General features: G+C 36.9%; 1 protein-coding gene across 5 annotated transcripts in view; it reads left to right on the forward strand.

The window, feature by feature from the left end:
- Nucleotides 1-3,302: 3,302 nt before the first annotated feature.
- The window catches only part of BCAR3 (BCAR3 adaptor protein, NSP family member), a 72,047-nt gene continuing 55,359 nt past the window's right edge, over nt 3,303-19,990 (forward strand). Inside the window, exon 1 of one of the 5 annotated variants that reach the window (XM_030455536.1) lies at nt 3,303-3,343. In XM_030455536.1, coding sequence (XP_030311396.1) covers nt 3,340-3,343 — 4 coding nt within the window. In that variant the 5' untranslated portion in view covers nt 3,303-3,339. The other 4 variants (XM_030455539.1, XM_030455540.1, XM_030455538.1 and 1 more) reach the window with 4 other exon arrangements.

Here is a 19,990-nt window from a genome sequence, read left to right on the forward strand (position 1 = left end):
GTTTGCTGGAGTTGTTTTCACAACACAGTTGGCAGAAATCAGGAAGTCTGTGCCTCACTTCCTTTCTTCCACAGTCCAAAATGGAATAAAAGGGTGTATGTTTACATGCAGACTGTGATCGGGATGGAAGAGGAGTGAATAACCTGCAGCAGAATTTGAGAGGAGATTTAATATCTCAGATTTGCACTTTTGACCACTTCCTCATTGTTGCTTTCCTTGTGTTGCAAGATTTTTTTTGTGGCTGTACAGTGAAGGAACTAAGAGACCTGATCTGACTTTACAGGTAATAACACCTTCCTCTGGTTTGAGATTATTAAAATGAAAAAAAGTAAGTACATTGGATACAAGGTTTGACAGATATCTTAGAAATTGATAATGACTCTTCTCAATGTACTTTGTCAACTGCCTTCATTTTATAGATATTTTAATAGTAAAACTGCATGTTTTTTTCCTTTCAGTAATATGAAAATTAAAAGGAATCAACATGGATTCCTTAGTTCTTTCTGTGGTCAAGCTTACTGAGTACCTGTTAATGCTCCCCCTCATGTGTACTTACATATTTTTTCTAAGATCAGTTCAGTTGCTTGTTCTCTTCCTTCACATTCTGCCGTACAAAAATAGGGTGATAGCACCTTGGTTCTTTACTACAGTTTTAACTCTGCATGTTCACATGATACTGAGGTTAGTTAGTTGTACATCAACAGCTGATTCATAAAATGCAGAAGTCGTTAATAGTTTAGATTCAGACTTCATGGGTGTAATTGGTTTCCAAGAGAATTCAGTGTGTATTTCACTTTACTAGGCCACAGATTTATTTAACTTAAATTGCATGTCTTTATGTTGTGTGAGGTAAGAGAATTGGATCATCCATATTTTTTCCATGATTTTTCTCTTCTTGTGTGTTTTCTACATGTTATAATGTTTTCTGCATGTTATAATCAGAGGTAATACTTTGATAATTTTTATTTTTTGTTTTATTTTGTTAAATCAACATTGTGAGAGCATTAACCTTTTTTAACATTATGTTCTTAACACTTTCTTTTTCCCTCTCCACCCCTGATGCCCTTTGCATGTGTCCGTATGCAAGTCACATACACGTCTATGGCATTTTCTTATGTAGGCAATTATTCCCTTATGTTTTTTGAGGGAAGACCAGAGATGGAATCTAATTGTAGTAATTATTACATGATGATTGTGGCCTATTATTCCTTTCCATGCAGAGTTAACCAAACCTACAAGGTTTTGCATAGTGTTCCTATCTGAATAAGAGGATCCGATGGTAGCTGATCTCTGATGTCATCCAGTTCACATGCAAAGTACCAAACTCTGTTTCTGTGAGTGCAAGAGGGTTGACACAGTAGGGGAAACAGGATTTTTAGTCATAGTTTCCCACTCCTTTCAGCAACAGTCCTTGGCCCAAGAAATGCTTTCTCTTGACTGTCTAGCACACATTGATGGTATTTGTGTGATCAGTGTCTGACACTGGTTCTGCTGATGGATTGCATTTCAGGTATTTCTGCTCCTTCTATCTCTTCCCTTGTCTTGCAGATGCCCTTCTCTTTTTGTCATCAATCAGTGCATTATGAGCCCCTGGCCTCATTAGAAGTATGCTCAATTCTTAACTAGAAAATTTTTAGTTTTCATTTAAGGCAGCAGTCTAGAACAAATCTAATAGAAATTATGGCATTTTAATATACTTTATTAACAAATGCTAGAGAAAGTTATTTTTCTCATTAAGGTATTATCACTGCTGCAGAGATGAAACAAACTTTGAGTCATTGACTGGTAGCTTCTGACTTTCTCACTCTTCATTTGGTATTCCTTTTACAAAGCCATCAGCTTCATTCAAACATTTATTACAACAGAAAATTAGAACATTCAAAAAATACCTGTCTAAGTTAAGCATAAATAGTGAAGATGGGATCAGCAAAGAGATCAGACTAATCAGTTATTAGTGCCACAATACAAGACCCCAGGCACACAGAATGTTGAATGGGAAGATCATCGTTATTGATGCTGTAATTTAGTTTTACTTCACTGATGCCAGAGGAAAATAAAGGTCCATCTCAAAATGAAGGTATATTTGAAAACGAAACTGATGGACCCTTGATTCAAGAGAGCTAGTTAGGAAGCCATGCCAAGTTCAAGTGTTTAAAATCCTTAAGAAAACTCTTAATTATGCAAGTGTCCAATAAATCCAGTTTTCTGAATAATTATTGTGTCACTTCTGGTCTTATTTTAGAAGTGCAATACAAGTTGATTTTTCTGAAGTAGAAGAGGCACAATAAGAGAAATTACTTTCCAGAAGAGATGAAGTTGCTGGCTCATCTGAGTAACTTTGGTGGAGACCAGATATATGACATGCTCTTTGTGATATTAATTCCTTAATTCCCTTATTTATTGTGATATATTGTGATATTTATTTATATCACAATATTTATATTTATTTATAATTTATAAATTTATAGTTTATTTATTTAATAAATTATTAAATTTATTTATTTGTTTATTGTGATATTAATGCCTTAATTCCTGAAGGAGACTGAAATGGGAGCATGAATTGCCCCTGGAATACTTGACATTCTCAACCTTGGTGTCTGAAATACATAAATGCCCACTTCTCTAAAATTACAGTGAAGTTAATTTGATGAAGCTATAGCTGAATTAAGAATCTGGTATTAGCCTGTCAGCTTGTTTTGGGAATACAAAAAGCCAACATCAGAATCAGCATCTTTTGATAGTCTGGGGATACTGGGATAGAGGAAAGAGGAAAACTAATGCATTTTCTAAAGTGCTGCTGCATAAACAATTGGGTTTAAAATCTACATGTAAACACCTTTGCTTTGCTTTTGCTTAGACTGTGCTTCAATTTGCATGACTGTAACTGTGAACATGTTATTAAAATAATACAGAAAAGCAGTCTGAAAGTAAAAGCTAAGTTCAGTTCAGCAGATCAGGGTGCCACTGTAGGAAACTCCTGTTATTACCCATTTGGTACTTTTTTGGCAGTAGCTTCATTTCATAAAAGCCTCTAAACAGCTGATGTTCAGAAACAGAACTGTACAACCTTGGGTTGGATTTAAAATGTTTACTTTGATGTGAAAAAAAGTGAAATTTTATAAAATGATGTGGGTAATGCAGCTCGACCTTCCACATAGGATTTCAAAATTCTATAACTTCATTCTTGAGCTTGTTCAATAGTAACAGAAGAAAAATATCTTGCTGAATACATATAAGCAATGGTTTCACCACCATAAAAAATCTGGTGACCTAACTAAACACGTGACTGTCTCTTTATTGCAGGAAACCTGAGATGTACAGGAAGTGACAGTGTTTGGAATGGGTAAGTAGAATTTTCCTACAATACATTCAGTCATCTTATATTTTTGCTTTTTTCCTTCCTCTTGAAAGGAAGGGTATTCATTTTTTGGTGAGGGAAAAAACGTCTGCCACTTACCTTGCCTGTGTGTTTATAATTGTATTTTGGATGTTAAAAATTTTGGTATTACCTGCCCTAAGCAAGAGTTAATCATCTTTTCAGAAATGGAAATAAGTAGTATAAAAGCAGAAGAATACTAGGAAACTCCCTCCACCTAGAACCAGGTCTCATAATGATACATTTAGTCTTTTACAATATATTTTGTGGTTCCATTTTCCCCTTAAATTTCATCAGGCTCTGAATATATCTTCTGTCCTGACCCTGCATCCAATTAACAGTGTGACACTGGTTAAATAAGAGCTGTTTGAGTTAATGTTTCTGTTACCTTTCTTCACCAAAACTATCATTAGCAGAAGGATCAGAAAGGCAATTAGTTATCTCATGGGAGAAAGGAGATACTCTTCCACCTCCCCTTCAGCTGTAGTAACAAATTTTTCATCAAAATAGTAGGGAAATATCTACACAGTTGTCAACAAAGACTTCATAGCACATTGCATTCCATAAAGTAAAACACATGCAAAGTTTGTAAGTACCTTTGAAAACTATGCATCTTGTATATTTTGTATGTGTATCTTGTCATATAAGTTTAATCTAATTTTATGCTTTCGGTTGAAATTCCTTGGTATGGGGGTTTGGAGACAAGAGAGTTATTGGTGAGGTTTGTTGGCTTTGGGGCTTTTTTTGTTTGTTTCTTCGGTTTTTTTCATTTGGTATAAATTAATAACAGAGCAAATGCAGCTGGGCAGTTAAGATTAGATAGCCATTGTTTATCATTATATTGTTTAAAGAGAGTGTTCCCCTGTGGAAATTCTGGGATTCCTTTCATGACTTGTACAGAATTTCTTTTTTCTCTGGAATGAAGAGAGTGGTGACTGTTCACAAATTCTTCTACATATTTTTTAATTCACAGAATCACAGAAAGTCAGGGGTTGGAAGGGACCTTGAAAGACCGAGTCCAGCGCCCCTGCCAGAGCAGGATCACCTAATTGTCATGTACTAGCATGGAAGCTAAATATTCAAAGGAAATATAAACTTTTTAGTGTTAAAAATATATTCCTTGTGAAGTTGTTAAACAGTTTTGAAAATAAGTTCCTTTATGACAACTAAATAAAGTCTGTGACTGACTTAAAAGCATATGAACCAGAAAAGAGGTATTTGTCCATGGTTCTACTAATGTGCTAACCAACTAGCTGTGTTTTCCTTTTCTCTCTCTGAAAATCTTATGCTTTCCTGCTGACCATCATGCAATCTGAAAGTATCTGTTTAAAGGAACTATCCCCACCTCACATAAGAATGTTCTCTGTGGCTTTAACATTCCTCAAAGAAATTCTTTTGTGGTGTGTCCATGAAGTGTTGAGATTTCCTCATCGATGTTACTCCACAAGATGGCCTTAGTTAGGGTAAAATCACCATTCTTTAGATGTATGCTTGTCATCTGTAGACTGCAATTTTCACAAGAATAAAAAACCTGCAATAAAGCAAGTAGTATAGTGGAGTATTCAGGTGCAGAATAGAGGGATCTCACCACATGGTTTGCAAATTAGCCAGTTTGTTCTTTACAAGTTCTGTGGAAATCTTCATGTGTAATGCTGTATGTGCCTCTGAGGTAACCATTTACAGCTGTTTCCAAGGTTGACCACTGAGACAAAATTCACAGTGTCTTCCAAAACAATGTCAGGTCCAAAACATTGCCTGTTTTACTAATGGTACTTCTTCTAATATAAATGCACTTAAAATGTTTCTAGGAATGTGTTGTACTTTAACACAGGCAACAGTGCTACTGTGACCTACCTCTCTGCAGAAAAGTATTTTTGGGTTTGTAATTTGTATTTAAAAAATTAAAAAAGGAAAGCTCTTATCCTTTTCTAGTATTCCAAGAATTACAAAAATGCTAAACAGCTTTCTCTATCTGATAGAAGGCAACACTGGCTCTTTGCTGGCCATAACATGTCGTCCTTTGAGCAGCTTCTTACCACAGGTTCAGAGTAGACAGATGTGTTGGGACAGGTGGTTTGTGGCCAAACGTTGTAATTCCAGTTGGTTTTTACAGAGCTAATGAGCAAGTACTTTTCCTGAAGTGTAGATTAGAGGAAAATCTTCAAATAAAAAAATGTATCAAAAACATGATTTAGGACACTACGTGTCTTAACATGAGTTTTTCCTGCTTCTGACATAAGAGCTCTGATAAAAAATGTTCAGGTCACAAGTTACAGATTTAGATTTGGGCATCCTTGAATTAATTTTGGATATGCTTAAACTTGCAAATATAAATCTATTCACAAACTCAGCAACTATTTAGAAGCTTAAACTATTTGTTTACATAGGTCTTACATAACTGCATACATAGAGGAGTGATGGTGGGACAATATTCTAAGTGTCTTTTATCTTTTCTCTTCCTAGATCTACCATGTGTCCGTCTTAATGTCTTTTATTTCATTTTAGCATCTGGGGAAAAAAAAGAATATTTTTTAAGGTAATTTAAATTCATGTGACATGATGGATACCAAACTGTGGATTCTTTTTGTCATAGAAATGCTCCAGAACTTCATCTGTTTTCACATTTCAGACAAATAACCAGTACAGAATCTTTTTATCTGTCTTACAGAATGTATTGTTTAACACATTTCCTTCATATTCCTATAGCTAGCACTGCTGTTTGCTTTTCCTCTTCATTTTGTACACTTTATTGTATGTTACACATGTAAGAAAAATGGCTTCATTACTGAATTAGTATTTTGAGAAACATTCCCTTTGAATACAAAGGATGAGTTTTTAATTGATACTACAATACTGAGTGATTTTGTTGATTGGTCTTATGAAAGATTAATTCATCTGTGATTGCTGATCAAAATAGTCTTCAACATTCCCCATGATATGGTATTACAATGTAACAGTGGATTACATGTTGTAGTCTTAGTGCATAGATAACTACCTATTACCAAGCAGCCAAGAAGGCATTGAACTCTTTGTCCCTAACCTCCATGCTATTAAGTGCTTTCCGAGTTGTTCAGTCATTTAACATTTCTAAGGAATACAGATACTTCTGTAATTGGCTCGTTTTTGTTTTTCAGGTTCAAATGCATTTTGGGATGATGGAATAGGTAATGAAGTATGTACCAATTTCTAACCAGCTGATCCAGCTCAGTCTTGCAGAACTTTATATGCTCTTCAAAGAATATGGTAGCATAACGGTAAAAATTCACTTTTTCAGTAAAATTATTGAAAAAATGTCAAGCAAGGTGATAAAATGCAAGTGATTAATGTTCCATCCTGTGATGTTGGAGCAAAAAAACCTTAAGGTTGGTAAGTTGCTTTTGTCTTAGGAAGGGTGAAAATTAAACCAATGCACTTTGTATTAGTTTTGGCTGTCTCAGATTGTAACAAACTGACATATTTACCAGAGCAACTTTCATATCTACCAGAGCTAACTGTCTGCAAAAGGTAACAATTAACTTTGTTTCTTAAAATTCAGAACTAGATAAAATATAAACCTAAGTGCCAATTGTGATATGAAGCTGCTTATGTAAATGGATATCATCTGTCTTAAGAATAATCTTCTTTATTGGGCAAACACTATATTACAAAATAACCTTATAAGTCATCTTGCAAATCTCTAGAAATTTATTTAGGAATTCCAAAGAAATTTTTTTTTCCACAGGTCTTACTATTCTGGATACAATGAACTGCCTTTAAGCTTGAGGCCACAAGTCAGAATTTCAGCTCTGCAATATCTGTAGATTTAAAAGCATTATGTAATTTGAGGAAAAGCCTCACTTCACATGCTTACTAGCCTGCTTAATACTAGGCATACCCTTGAGGATAAAGTTGAACCAAGCTTCTAAGGTCTTGAGAGTCTAAGTAAATTGCCTTTTATGTCTTATACTTTTAAAAATAACTACTGATAACTATTTACACTGGGGTTTTTATCTTTGCAGAAGAAGGTATGAGTATATCCCTTTTACTGAGGAGGGAAGTGATGCACAGTTCCTTGAATTATATTGTTCTTAGCTAAGTAATGAATTCATGGCAGTATTCAACCAGTTCTTGGGTTTCAGTCTACTGCTCCATCAAGTTCTTAAGCCAGAACTTGATTTCATTCAAAGGAGTCATAGCTTTTTATAAATTCTCCAGCTATCTTGACCAGTTTTGTTTCGAGAAAAAGTTTAGAGACATTGAATTAATAATTTAAAAGAAAAATTCTTCATCCCTTCAATGAAATAGCTCATCAAAAAAGAGGCTTCAGATAACACAAAATATACGTATGGGATCAGAAACAGAAACCTTTCTGAAAGAAATATGAATTGTCCTGGGCTAATAGATACAGTATATTCCTTGCTCTAGCATTTGCTAAAGGTCTCACTCCATTTTACAGAAGTTAATTCTAAAAAAATGTAAATTGCAAATCAAGTCCACCAAACAAACATCACTTTCAATACTTTTAACTGCTGCTTCAGGATGTAGGGAAAAAAAGAGATGCAAGATTTCCATATTGTGTCCTAAAGACAAAAAAGAATGAGTTCTGACAACCCAAGAGATTATAAACTAATGCTCTGATTCAGCTTTGGATACTGCTCTTGGTACAGATCACAGGGATACTTGGACAATAAGAACAGCTTCATCTTTTGGCAGGGTTTAAAAAACAAAATAACCTGTGCTTTTTTTAGAAGTTGTCATCTAGAAAAGACTCCAGTTTCATTTCACTTTCTATTGCCCTCACAGTCTTCCACTTAAGCTACAATAATGTTAACAGACTGTAATTGACAGAAGACTGTTCCACAAACATCTTCCTCACTTGGAAAGTTCATATCAAAAGGTCTAAACCAAGCTGTTTGGCTGCATGCTACCTCATCCCTAGAGAAGAGAGAGAAAAAGTGCTTATAAAGGCAGTCCTGACCCTCCTTTTCCATTTGGTACTTTGCTGGATTAAGACTTGATCACTACATCTTTTGTTGATTTTATGATGCTTTTATCAGTTCAGCATCAAAATCCCGCTCATGTCTGTGGGAGATGGAACAAGCCCCATAAGATATTCTATTCCAAATGGAAGGATATAGTGAGATGTTATTCAACTATGACTTACTGTACGGGGTATTTTGAGACTAGTTAAGATAACAAGGTACAAGTATTACAGTCTGCCTAATAATTGTAAAGATCACTGCCTAAGGCTTTTTACAAATTCAGTGTAAAGAAGTCATTTACTTGGCTAACATTCCTGGGTTTAACCTCTCCTGGTCAAAATAAAAGGGCTTTTGGAGCATGTGTATAAATTGAGTATTCATAAAATGGGTTTAAGTGCTTTAACTTTCCAGAAGAAACTGGAACTGGTTGTGTGCAGGTAGACTAGTGTATTTTCTCAATGTTTTCTCAGGAATTCATAATTAGTTTAACAACTCCATAACTTATACAGTTCATTATATTAAATTTCTTACAAAAAATGTAGTCTTTGTATTATTTTATCTGCTACTGTGAATAGATTAAGAAATTACTCAAGTTGATTACTGCAGTGAAACTGGATGTACTTCAATCATAATCTATGCATTTTGTAACCTTTTCAGGTACTGTAGTGAGAAGTATATTACAGTTCTCAATGTAATTTTTTTTTCAGTAGAAAGGACTGTTCAAACTATCTGTCATGTGGTTAATCAATTTATGGAAAATTTCAACATTTAATTCAACTCCCTGGAACATTCCAAATTCTATTAATGTTGCTACAACTAACAACTGTTCAGTTTTCACATATCTTGAGCTAAATCTAATCTTGCTTAACTGCTGATGATTTTCAATTTATCTGAGCTAAACTTTTTATCGCCAAAGTAGAGTGTATGTATTTTTTTATCTCTGGACAAATGTTAAGGTAACAACATGATGCTGCTTGTTGTTTTTATAGGGGTTTTTTGTTTGTTTGTTTGTGGGTTTTGATGTTTTGGGGTTTTTTTTGTTTGGTTATGTTTTGGTTTGGTTTTTTTCAATTAAGTGCTAGAATTCTTTAAGCTAAGTTCTGGTAAAAGTGGCAGTGGTTCGCATTTTTCTAGGTGACCAATACTTTCATTCACTCTCTGGTTTTGCCTAGTGAAAACAAATTAAGTGTATAACTGAATTATGTACATGAAGAATAGACCAAATTTGATCTCTGAGTTATTCTGTTTGTACCAGGATATTCACATCCTAGATAACTTTCCTGATTGTATTCAAGAATTCTGGGAAGGCTGCAAAACAGATCCATAGTGCAGACTGTTTCGTTTTTACAGTAGGGACTAATGGTTGTTATCTAGTCTGCAGCCTATTGATATGGCTTTGTTTTGTATGTCTGTCTTTGACAGAGTGCTGTGTCTAGGAGCAGCACAGTGCCTGGTTAGTTACACTGAAATGCTTGTTTTACAGCACTAAACTATACTGAAGTCAGACAGTAGCAAAAATATCTAAAAAAATAATATTATGTTCTATTAAATAAATACTAATGTCCTAGTAATGTATTTACCAGTATGGAGCTGATTATTTTTTGCTATTTTGATCTTTAAACAACAGAATTGTATTTGTTACTGATTTGATAGTTTCCAGACTGCATGGTAAGTCACTTTAATATGTAAGCATTTTCACAGCTTTCATTTTATAGGACTAAGCATTTCTTTTTACAGTGAAGTTAAGTTTTGGAAATTTTTTTCAAAACATTTTCTGTTTCCTAAAATTTTAACTTGTTCTGATACAACTTTAAACTGTACATATTTAAAGCTCAGTATGCTATGATTTGTATTTATCCCATCAAACTCTAACTACCCGGGCTGTTTCCTCAGTAATTAATACCATGATCTGTGCATTGACATAATGCCCAGCAACACATTTGACCTGGATCAAATATGTGGACAAGGTCACGTATCTGTTGAATTAGGCAGAGTACACAATACGAAGTTCACTGCCTTTATGCTTAACTCTATCTTTTTGCCAGCCAGTGATAGGGAAGTGATTAGGATAACTGGTTTGTGAGTAGCATGAGCTAATCAGTAAAAAAACAACCATTCAAAATTGTTAAATCACTTTGGTCTAGCAGAATGATTTTTATAGAGGATCAGTTCTTTGAAAAATGGGACTCTGGTATTTTTGAACTGTATGAGAAAACTGAAAGCCTCCTGTGCCATTGACTCTTACATAAATTGAATCTGGAGTTCCTAAATGACAGCCTGAAGTGTCTGTGCCCTTTTCAGTTTTCCCTTAGCTGCTTTACCCCACATGTGTATCATGCCTTTTGTTGCCAGTAAAACTGTCCTGCAGCTGCATGGTGAACCCATTGGGAAATTTGTCTGACTGAAAACCAACTTTTTTTTACCTCGGATTCGTCCAGATCCAGTCTTCATGCCAGTTCACTGTTTAACTACTCAACCATTTGTACCAGTATGCCTGGCCAAGGAAGGGAGAGCAGAGGTGAACCCTGGTGACTGGAACCGCCCCACTGCCTCAAGTGAAACCACAGCTAAAAGTATTGAAGGAGACCGATGACTTCAGTAGAATTCAATCTTACATCATGTAGATATTTATATTTTTTTCTTGATTGTGGAGATGTCCCAGGACGGCTGTCTCCCGGGCAGATCACTCAGCAAGTGCTGACAGACACTGGAATGAATCTAGGACTAAAAGCTACATCTGCATGGAACACTCCATCTTTTCTTTTGAGTGCAACCTTCCAAATTTCAAGAAAGTGTTTGTTTCCTTTTTTCTATATCCTAACGATCTCAAATACTTGCTTTGTCCTTTTATTTCATCTAGGCCAGTATCCATTCATGTGTTCATAGCATGCTATGACTCCTCTGAGATGAACCTTTTGTTTTCTGTTCCAGCAAAATTGTAGAGTCAGAAGGTACAGCCTGCAGCTTGCCTGAGCTTGTACCAATATGGAATCAAGATGCATTCAAAATTTGGGTACTAAACCACTCCCAAGGGAGGCAAAATATGGGCTAGGTGTCTGTCAGTGCTTATAGGAATGTTCTCAGCAGCTATCTAGCACTTTTTTGCAGTCTTGGAAATGTTTGGCACTGAAAAAAAGGCAGGAAATAACCTCTTCTAGAAATAGCTTCATCTGTTATGAGACAAACTGATGACAAAATAGGTGTAATCTGACTCATGTATTACACAAAAAGGTTTTCCTTCCCAGAGCATGAAGTGTAGCATTCTGTCCTATGACAAACAGCAATTCAAGACAGAATCCTGAAAGATGTAGCCCAGGACTTCCAGAGTTGTGCTCCAGGAAGGAATCGTGGTTTTCACAATGTCCTCTAACACAACTGAAGTAGGGTTTGATGCTATGTAGTATTGGGACAGTGATAATAATCATGTCACAATATCATGAATACCTCAGATATTGCCAGTCATAGAAGATATTTCTGGCTTCCTTAGTAACCATTACATTAAACATAGTATTATTCTGGAAAAGTTTGTATCATTTGACAGATAAAATGTTTCTGTATATTAGTAGATATTCATTATGCAGTTTTCTATACATTATTGGTTGAGTTATGAGTAGAAGCATATAGAGCAAGGTAAGTGACAAGGTTTTTTTCTGAGGTGTACTAAGAGCATTTTTTCCAGTATCTCCTTTTCCTGAGCTTAATTCTGATTCATAGCATTTTATGGTTTAATGTGATTTCATTTACATCTTAGAGTGTTTTACTTGGAGAAACTAAAGGTGCAAAGATCCTTTCCTTTTTGTTTTGTATGAGTTTTCTTATGAAGAGAGATTGTAGTTTTAGTAATATATATATTTAGATCGTTCATAATTTTTGTAATGCAAAGAAGGCCAGCCTTAATGGATTTAAATAAAGTATAATTTACTGTGGGTCAATATAAAAACATTATGCAAAACCTGAACTAGAATAAATGTAATTAATGTTCTATAACTTCCTGCTTGTGATGGGGAAAAGAGATTTTGCATTTAAATTCTTAACTGTTTCTACCTATGTTTTATTTATTGCCCTAGTGCAGTGAAGTTAAATATGAAGTTTTCTTGCCATGTGATCTTCTTGTCATTCATATAGAAGACCTAACACGTGCTATTAAGAAGGAAGAGGAGCAAGGAGTACAGTTCCTTTGCTTGTGCTTGTGACAGTGTAAATAGAGACAAGTTCACCTTCAAGAAAGAGTAAAGTAATGAGAGACTCCATGTGATTTTATTAGATGGCCATAATAATTCAAATACATCATAACTGGTTTTGCCTTGTCCAACTCAAATATCTTGCCTTTGTCACTCTTGGATAAAGCCCTTTTACTCATTTTGGTTTTGGGGTTGTTTTTTTCTTCTTTTTGAGATGTTACAAAAACAACCAGAGTGCTTTGGAGCAGTGGCATGTAGTGTAAATCCGGCAGATTCCAGACTAGTGCTAAAGTATTCTGGTAGTTTTGCCAATTGAGGGAGTTGAGGCTGCGTTTAGCACTTGCATCTGCATAATAATTCGAGGTAGAATTACTACCTGTGTGGTCTATTTTGCCCCCACTGTGAGGTACAAGGATTTGAAGGTTTTTGCCATTGCTGTGAGTAGCTCAGAAATGTAGATGCTGTTACAAAGTTGTTAACATACACCTCTGACTGTACCACTTCGTCTGTTGAAAGTCTCAATTTATTGCTGCTTTTTGGACATCTGTTTGTCCTTGTGTCCCCATCAGTTATGTTCTAAATTAAAAACTCCTCAACATCTGGCACACACAGAGAGGCTGTTACTTCTCTTGTATTTAAGACTTTTTACGGGAACATGCAAAACCAGAAGCTTACAAGGAAATCTTAGCTCCATAGTAACAGCACTTCCACTGGAAAAAGCAAAGAGAAGAAAATAGACCCCCTGGTTAAAAGAAACCCATAAAACCTTGTCCAGCTTATTTCTAGTATTTTTTTCCAGTTTAAGATGTCATTTTCCAAAGCTATTTAACAAAAGAAAACTGAATTTAGTGCACTTTTACCCAGGTATTTCAAACTTCTGAAACAGATCTGTCTTATCTCCACCAGCACAAGTATTTAATGAGAACACAACGTGTTATTGACACAGAATATGTACAATAATTTATTTTTACTATTCTAAAAGTAATAATTGTTTTTTGTTAAAGATTATACTTAGTTTTCTTGTACCTAACTAGGGCTATACTTGGATATTTTTTATTCTAGCAATGGCTAATACTAGCTGACTCTCAGCATATGGAATTCTTTAGCTCTGACAACTTCTGATAGCTACAGTAAAAATTTTTTTTCCAAATCCTTCCAAAGGTTTCACTGTCTTTCTGATTTAGGACATGGAATAGTGAGCTGCAGATTAGAGGAGTTTAACAGTAAACCAATTCCTATTGGTAAATACTGTTTTGTTAAAACTAAAGATTTAGCCAATAGTAAATGCAGATTAGACATCTGGTATTATATGTACACAGTTTACACTCTTATAGGGCTGCAAAAATTTAATGTTCTTTAGCCAGAAACTACAGCAAGCCAGACCATATTTCATGCTCCAGTTTCATGCTCACTGAATGAGCTGAGTTTCATGTAATTCCTCATATTCTCCACCTTTATTACAGTGTTATTTCCAGGATGGTCACCTATGTAAAATTAGACTTTGCAAACTCTTCTGAGGCCAGGGATCATGAAGCTTTTGACAATGACTCGTAAGAGGTTGCTCTTTGGGTGTTTCCGAAAGATCTTGTGACTCTGGACCTAAGAGCAACTGATGGATGTTGGTAGCTTCATTATAGAGCTCTGGATAGCTGCTGACTAAACTGACCTGTTTCAGTTGGCAGGCTGGGCAAACCTTAGCAAGCACAGTTGCCATAGCTCATAGTTTTCAAACAAAATATTGTCAGATTTCAAGTACTGGAGCATTTTTCTGTCATCATTCTATTTTGGCCTGATGTGTCTTCAATTAATTTGAAAATCACCTCTAAATAAACTGGAATTTTTAGCCAACAGTTATGCTGATTATTATTTTTCCTCTGTGGCATTTGTGGGAGTTGAGGGAATGTAGCACTCTGTTTGTGTCCTTTATCTTTTAAGACAAGTTTACGGTAGAAACTTGCTTTGACCTTTGTTTATCAGGGAATCTACAAGAACTAATGTGTGAGCAATCCATGAATACCATGTCCTCATCTTGTGTAGTTGCTTCTGCATTTTACCATTGCAGCTGCACAGCAGTGCTTCTAGACTAGATGTATTTTCTTGTGGTTATTTTAGGAAGACTAAAATTCTAATGTTTAACATCAAACGGAAAAGTTGCAATGAATTCTCTTGTTTTGTCCCATCTCTTTTGTTACTCTAAGATGGACGTATCTTGAAAACAGCCTCTCAGTACCCAACTCTTGGCACAATAAGCTACAGCATCACAGGTCTTGGGACTTACGTTCCAGTTACTGTTCCTCCTCACTCAGCTGTTCAGATAGCTGCTTGTATAGGTGTCTCTGCACTTGGTGGAAAGATGCACCTGTACATACTTCCTTCAGAAAGCAGAAGTTAAGGGTGACCACTGAAGGCATTGTGCAGTGTATGGCCAGCAATTACCAGCACATGCCTGGTCTCTCAGCCTCTCCTTGGATGATGTCAGTAAGGGACTGTGCTTTACCACTAACATTCCTGTGGCACGGTGCTACTCAGCACAGTGCCATGTAGGAAAGCAGGTGGTTAAAGGGTATGGCAGGTCAGCATGGGATGCTGGGGGGGAGGGCTTAACAGGGATGTTGGTGCTTTGAGACTTCATTCTGCTTCTCTTAACCCATTTCCAAAGTAGATATCCTGTGTGAAAACAACAAAAAAATTGCAACAAGGAATCCAGCCTAGCTTAATTCAAAGAAACTCACAACTAATGTAGCTAGTCCTAGCAGTCCTGCAAATTCTTCATTCTTGCAGGCTGCAGACCAATTCTTTAACAGCTTTGCATCAAGTATGTACAAGGATGGGTTGCATAAGCTGTTATATGTGAAGGCAAAGACCAATATTCATTTTCATCTCAAGACAGAACAAAACTCCTAGAAAAAGGATATGATGACTCATGTAAGAGTAATCACAGCTTATGCTGGACTTCCTAGCTACCAGTCCCATTACTCATGCTATTAAAGATGTTGCTTTTCCTTTTCTAGGTCTTATTCATAAAACATGACAGTGACCCATGACATTACTTTCAGTGTGATTACAGTGCCTGAAAATTTCTTGAGTTTTTAGAATCAGCCAATAGAAACCATCTTATGTGCTAAGGTATCTAAGTTTTTGGTATGCTTTTAGATGTTTTGCACCTGAACTGTGAAATGTATGATTCAGATAGAGAAACAATCTTTTCCATTGTGCAATGAGGAAATAAAGCATTTCTGAAGTATCTTTCACTTGATAAGCTGATTGAAGGCCTTCCTGTAAGATACACAGACTTTCTAGAATAAATACCAGAAATTTAGGTATAGGTTACACAGGAAAAGTGAATTTTGAAGGGAGAAATTTGAAAGGAGAAATTTGAAGGGAGAGTTATATAAGCATAGAGGTCTGCGTCCATTAGCATGCTGCAGGTGGTGACTAATGTCCTAGCACCAGTGAATGAATCCTTTGGAAAACTGTTGTCTTTCACATTTACCTCAAATTTTCTGTTTTGGAAGTTGTTATTGTACAAGGTGCTAAGCAATACCAACAGTGATAATGCTTTTCTGCTTCTGCCTGTCATAAGGAACTGAAGTGGGGTTACTGTGGGAAGAAGAGCACTGGTCAGAAATGCCACTGTGAGCTTGCTTTATCTCAGTGTATTAGATAAATTTAATTTTCCAACATTCTGTCTCCTCTTTTTGCTTACTGCATGTATGAGTACTCTCTGCTTTTGTATTATTTTCTCTTTTATTTCTAAATTTCATCTCCCTTGAGCTTTCTTATGCAAAAATTATACTCATATTTATGAGAATTCCTGTATTATTCAAAAAACATTTCTCTCCTACATCTGCAAAATACATGATGGCTAATGAAGCTTTTCTTGATGAGCTAAATGTTTCTTAAGGTCTAGCTACACTTCAAAGGAAGGTCCAGTGCTCTTTTCTATCTTGAATTGCCTCATTAAAAAAAAAAATATCCATTTTACTGCAAGATATTTTAGATAGCTCAGATAATGTTCAATGTTCTGGACAATGGCTAAAAACCCAAACTACAAAGAAATTGGTATCATAGGTAGTTCTACCCAGTGCTTAGAGATGTCACTATGGTAAATCACTATGTGGAATTTTAATCCTGCTGTTGTTACTGCAAGTAGTTTAACTTGTTTGGAGTGAGAATACCACAGTTCGATTTGGTTTTGATGATAGGTTTGATAATAGACAGAGGTCCTGGAAAGTGAGTAATCGGCTTTTTAATGACATTTGTGATTTAGATAGTTTAGAAAAAGTTTAGTTTTAGAAAAGTGATAATTTTTGACGTAGTGCTAATTTGGGAGACGAAATGATGCAAAACTAATCCTTACATCCATGGAAAAGGGCAACGAGAGGTCACCGCATGTGAGCGGCTTGCGTGCCGGGGGCTCGGCGAGACTCAGCCTGAGCCGCCCGGGGAGGGGTGTGGTTGCGGAGCCGTAAATCAGGGCTCGGGTTGGCTCTGCCGCGCACAGCGCCTGAGGCCGCCGCGCTGCCTGAGCTGCTGCACGCACCGCAGGGCCGGAGGGGCCGGACCGAACCGGCACCACCTCCTCGCGGCCGCGCTCCACAGGTGAGTGGCGCCCGGGAGTCGGCCTCGTTTGCTGGAGGGTGAGGACGGGAGAGTCACGGAACCGGGTTCGTACTTTGTCGGCCTAGGCGAGTGAGAGATAAGGCGCTCTTAGAAGGCTCCGGGTGAGTCACCCTTAGCTTAGTTATCGAACTGCTCTTCTCTGGGGCAGGCTGATGCAAGTGTACGCCTCCAGCACCCACAGCGGCACGTCCATACCTTGGGCTGTCCCAAGACCGTCCCAGTTGGTTCGCTGTAAACACTCCGGACCGCTGGCGTTGCGGGTCCGTCCTCGGGCTGTCCGCTGCCCCCCAGTCCATCGCTCGCCGAGCTCCGCAGTCCCGAGGGGGCTCGGACGGGACTCGCTGCCGGGAGATTGCTTGGCCAGGACAAATCCCGCAACTAATCCCCAGGAAAACTGGAAAGAAGGAGCAGTGATCAGACTGGTAACTGTGGGGACAGCGTTGCCTTCTAGGGCAGAGAATGAAAATCTGGTTTTGTGTGCGAGCCTCTCTGTTCCGCCACCTCTGTCGAGGCTGGGCACGGAGGAGCAGGGGGAGCCCTGACCCTGGCGGCCTTAGACTTGCGGACAGGGCTGTGACAGTAACTACTGAGCCCCTTTATCCACTGCTTAGGTTTCACAGAAGTGGATCCCATGGAAATCTGTTAAATATTCTTTAAATATAAAACACGGGTGTACTCGACGTACAGAGATACTTTAGTGAGTAGAGAAAGGAAACGCTGTGGGGGTTTTGTGGCTTTTTTCATCATTTAAAGAGGAGCACATATAAAAGCTCTTCTTTCTGTCCAAATTTGCAGTTATCATAAGTCTGTTAGATAAAAATAATTAAGTGCATACTTACTGCTGAAAAGTTTTTTTTAAAAGTATTTAGTTTTCAGTTTGAGTGGATTGTTTTGTGGGTTGATTTATAGGGATTTTGGTGGGTTTTTTTCTCCAGTAACTTCGTGGTAACAGAGGAGAAGGCAAAATAATAAATTACTTCCTATAATAGAGGAGGAACAAAAGCTTGTCATTTGAAGCATTAGCTGGAAAATGCTTGAATTTGACTGTAACCTTGATGAAGTCCTCCGTTTTATGCCAGCAAAATGGGCAGAGAATGTTTATTTCAAGTCAAGGCTTCACCTAGTTCAGGATTGCTGAGCTAAGCATCTGGGCACTTAAGTTCCTGAGCTAATTTCAAAGAATAGCCTCATAAGGTGTTCTCTTGAGTCCTCTTCAATAATAATTTTTTCATAGAAATTTTTCACGGATATGGAAGGCATTTTATGTATGAAATTGCACGAAGAAAAATGTGGGGTTTATCTGTTTCTCTAATCTTGAAACAGAGGAATTTCAAAGATAAGTTATCCTGGTCTGTTTGCTTTCTGTTGCCTGAGAATAATAGTTTAAAATAACATTTTAACTTGATCGTTGGATGTTAGTGCAAGAATGTGTGGAGTTGGGGGGTGAGGAAACTGTATGACATAAATAAGAAGAGATAGCACAAACATCTTGATAGCACTGCAAGACCCCTTGCAAGCACTGACCTGACTGTAATCTTGCAAAGATGTTTTGATGTTTGACAGGCTTATGTTTTTTTCTGATAGTAGCTTGAAGCCTTTGAACTATTGTGTATGCTTTCTCAATCTATTTCTCCTTATCATAACATGCTGTAGGTTCTTGAACGAAGGTTCTCAAAGTCCTGTGAACTGGACTGGAAAAGTGAACTGTTTGCTATAGCAGCTACTGCATCTGTTTACCATGTTTTCTTAAAAAGTAGAAAATAAAGGTTCTATAAAGCTTTCTCTAAGGCATTTTGGGAGCAGGAATGCTCTCTTTTGTTATACTAATGAAGAAGACTACATCACATCTAGTGAGACAATTAACGTGTAATCTATCTTTACTTTATAGTGGCTACAGTTTCAGCTGTATTTCTTCCCATGAGGCCATCTACAGTGATGTAGTCATGCTTTTTCCATTTCCTTACCTTGTTCTCTTACTATACAAAAAATAAATCCAAGAAAATTGATCTGATTTTTGTCCTGAACTTGACTTTCTTCACCACAAAAGTTGATCACTTTCACTGTGTCCCGTGTGCATCTGCATAGTGCATGCAAATGTGCCAACTAAGCAGAGAGAAGAAATGTATCTCATGGTAATTTATTGTTACTGGTTTTGAGGGAGGGGAGGCAGGTAGCTGAGAGGAAGCTCTGAGGAGCTTTGCTGCATCAAAAATAGGGTTTTCCCATAAATTGACTCCATCTTGTAAGGACCTGAGAACATAAGGCAGTTGTTCTTCGGTTGGTGTACTAAACTATGTTTAAGCCCTTCTATTAAAACATGGTAAGACTTTGAACAAACTTTTGAACCATTTATAATATGGTAATACTATAGACTTCAGAGAGTGAAGAGCAGTGAGAATCAGTGAAGATCAGTAAGTGACAATCAGAGTGAAGATCAGTAAGACTTTGAGGGAGGTATGAATTTCTTAATGTCTGAAACAGTTTTAGATCTAACTTGAACTTCTGAGATACCTTGAGAGTATGATTCAGAAATCTGAAGTTGCTTCTGTATCTCCTTTTATGAGGCTTCTATTAGCATATACAGCCTTGGACTTTTCAGTATGCAATTTGTGAATCTCTGAGGCCAAATGAGTTTTCCCTTTCCTTCCTCCAATGTATTGAAATGATGACAGCCATTGCCACTAGTTGTTATATTATGTTGTGTTATGGGAAGGACATGTATTCTTATCCCTTTATCAAGTTTGGTCAACCCTTTTTCCAGGTTGCATGAACATTAGAAAATTTTCATGAAGACAAGCTGACCCAGAAAGTTTGTATTTGCATCCCAAAGCCAAGAGAGCAAAAGCAGA

Source organism: Calypte anna, chromosome 8 (assembly GCF_003957555.1).
Source record: "Calypte anna isolate BGI_N300 chromosome 8, bCalAnn1_v1.p, whole genome shotgun sequence".
In the NCBI taxonomy this organism is placed as follows: domain Eukaryota; kingdom Metazoa; phylum Chordata; class Aves; order Apodiformes; family Trochilidae; genus Calypte; species Calypte anna.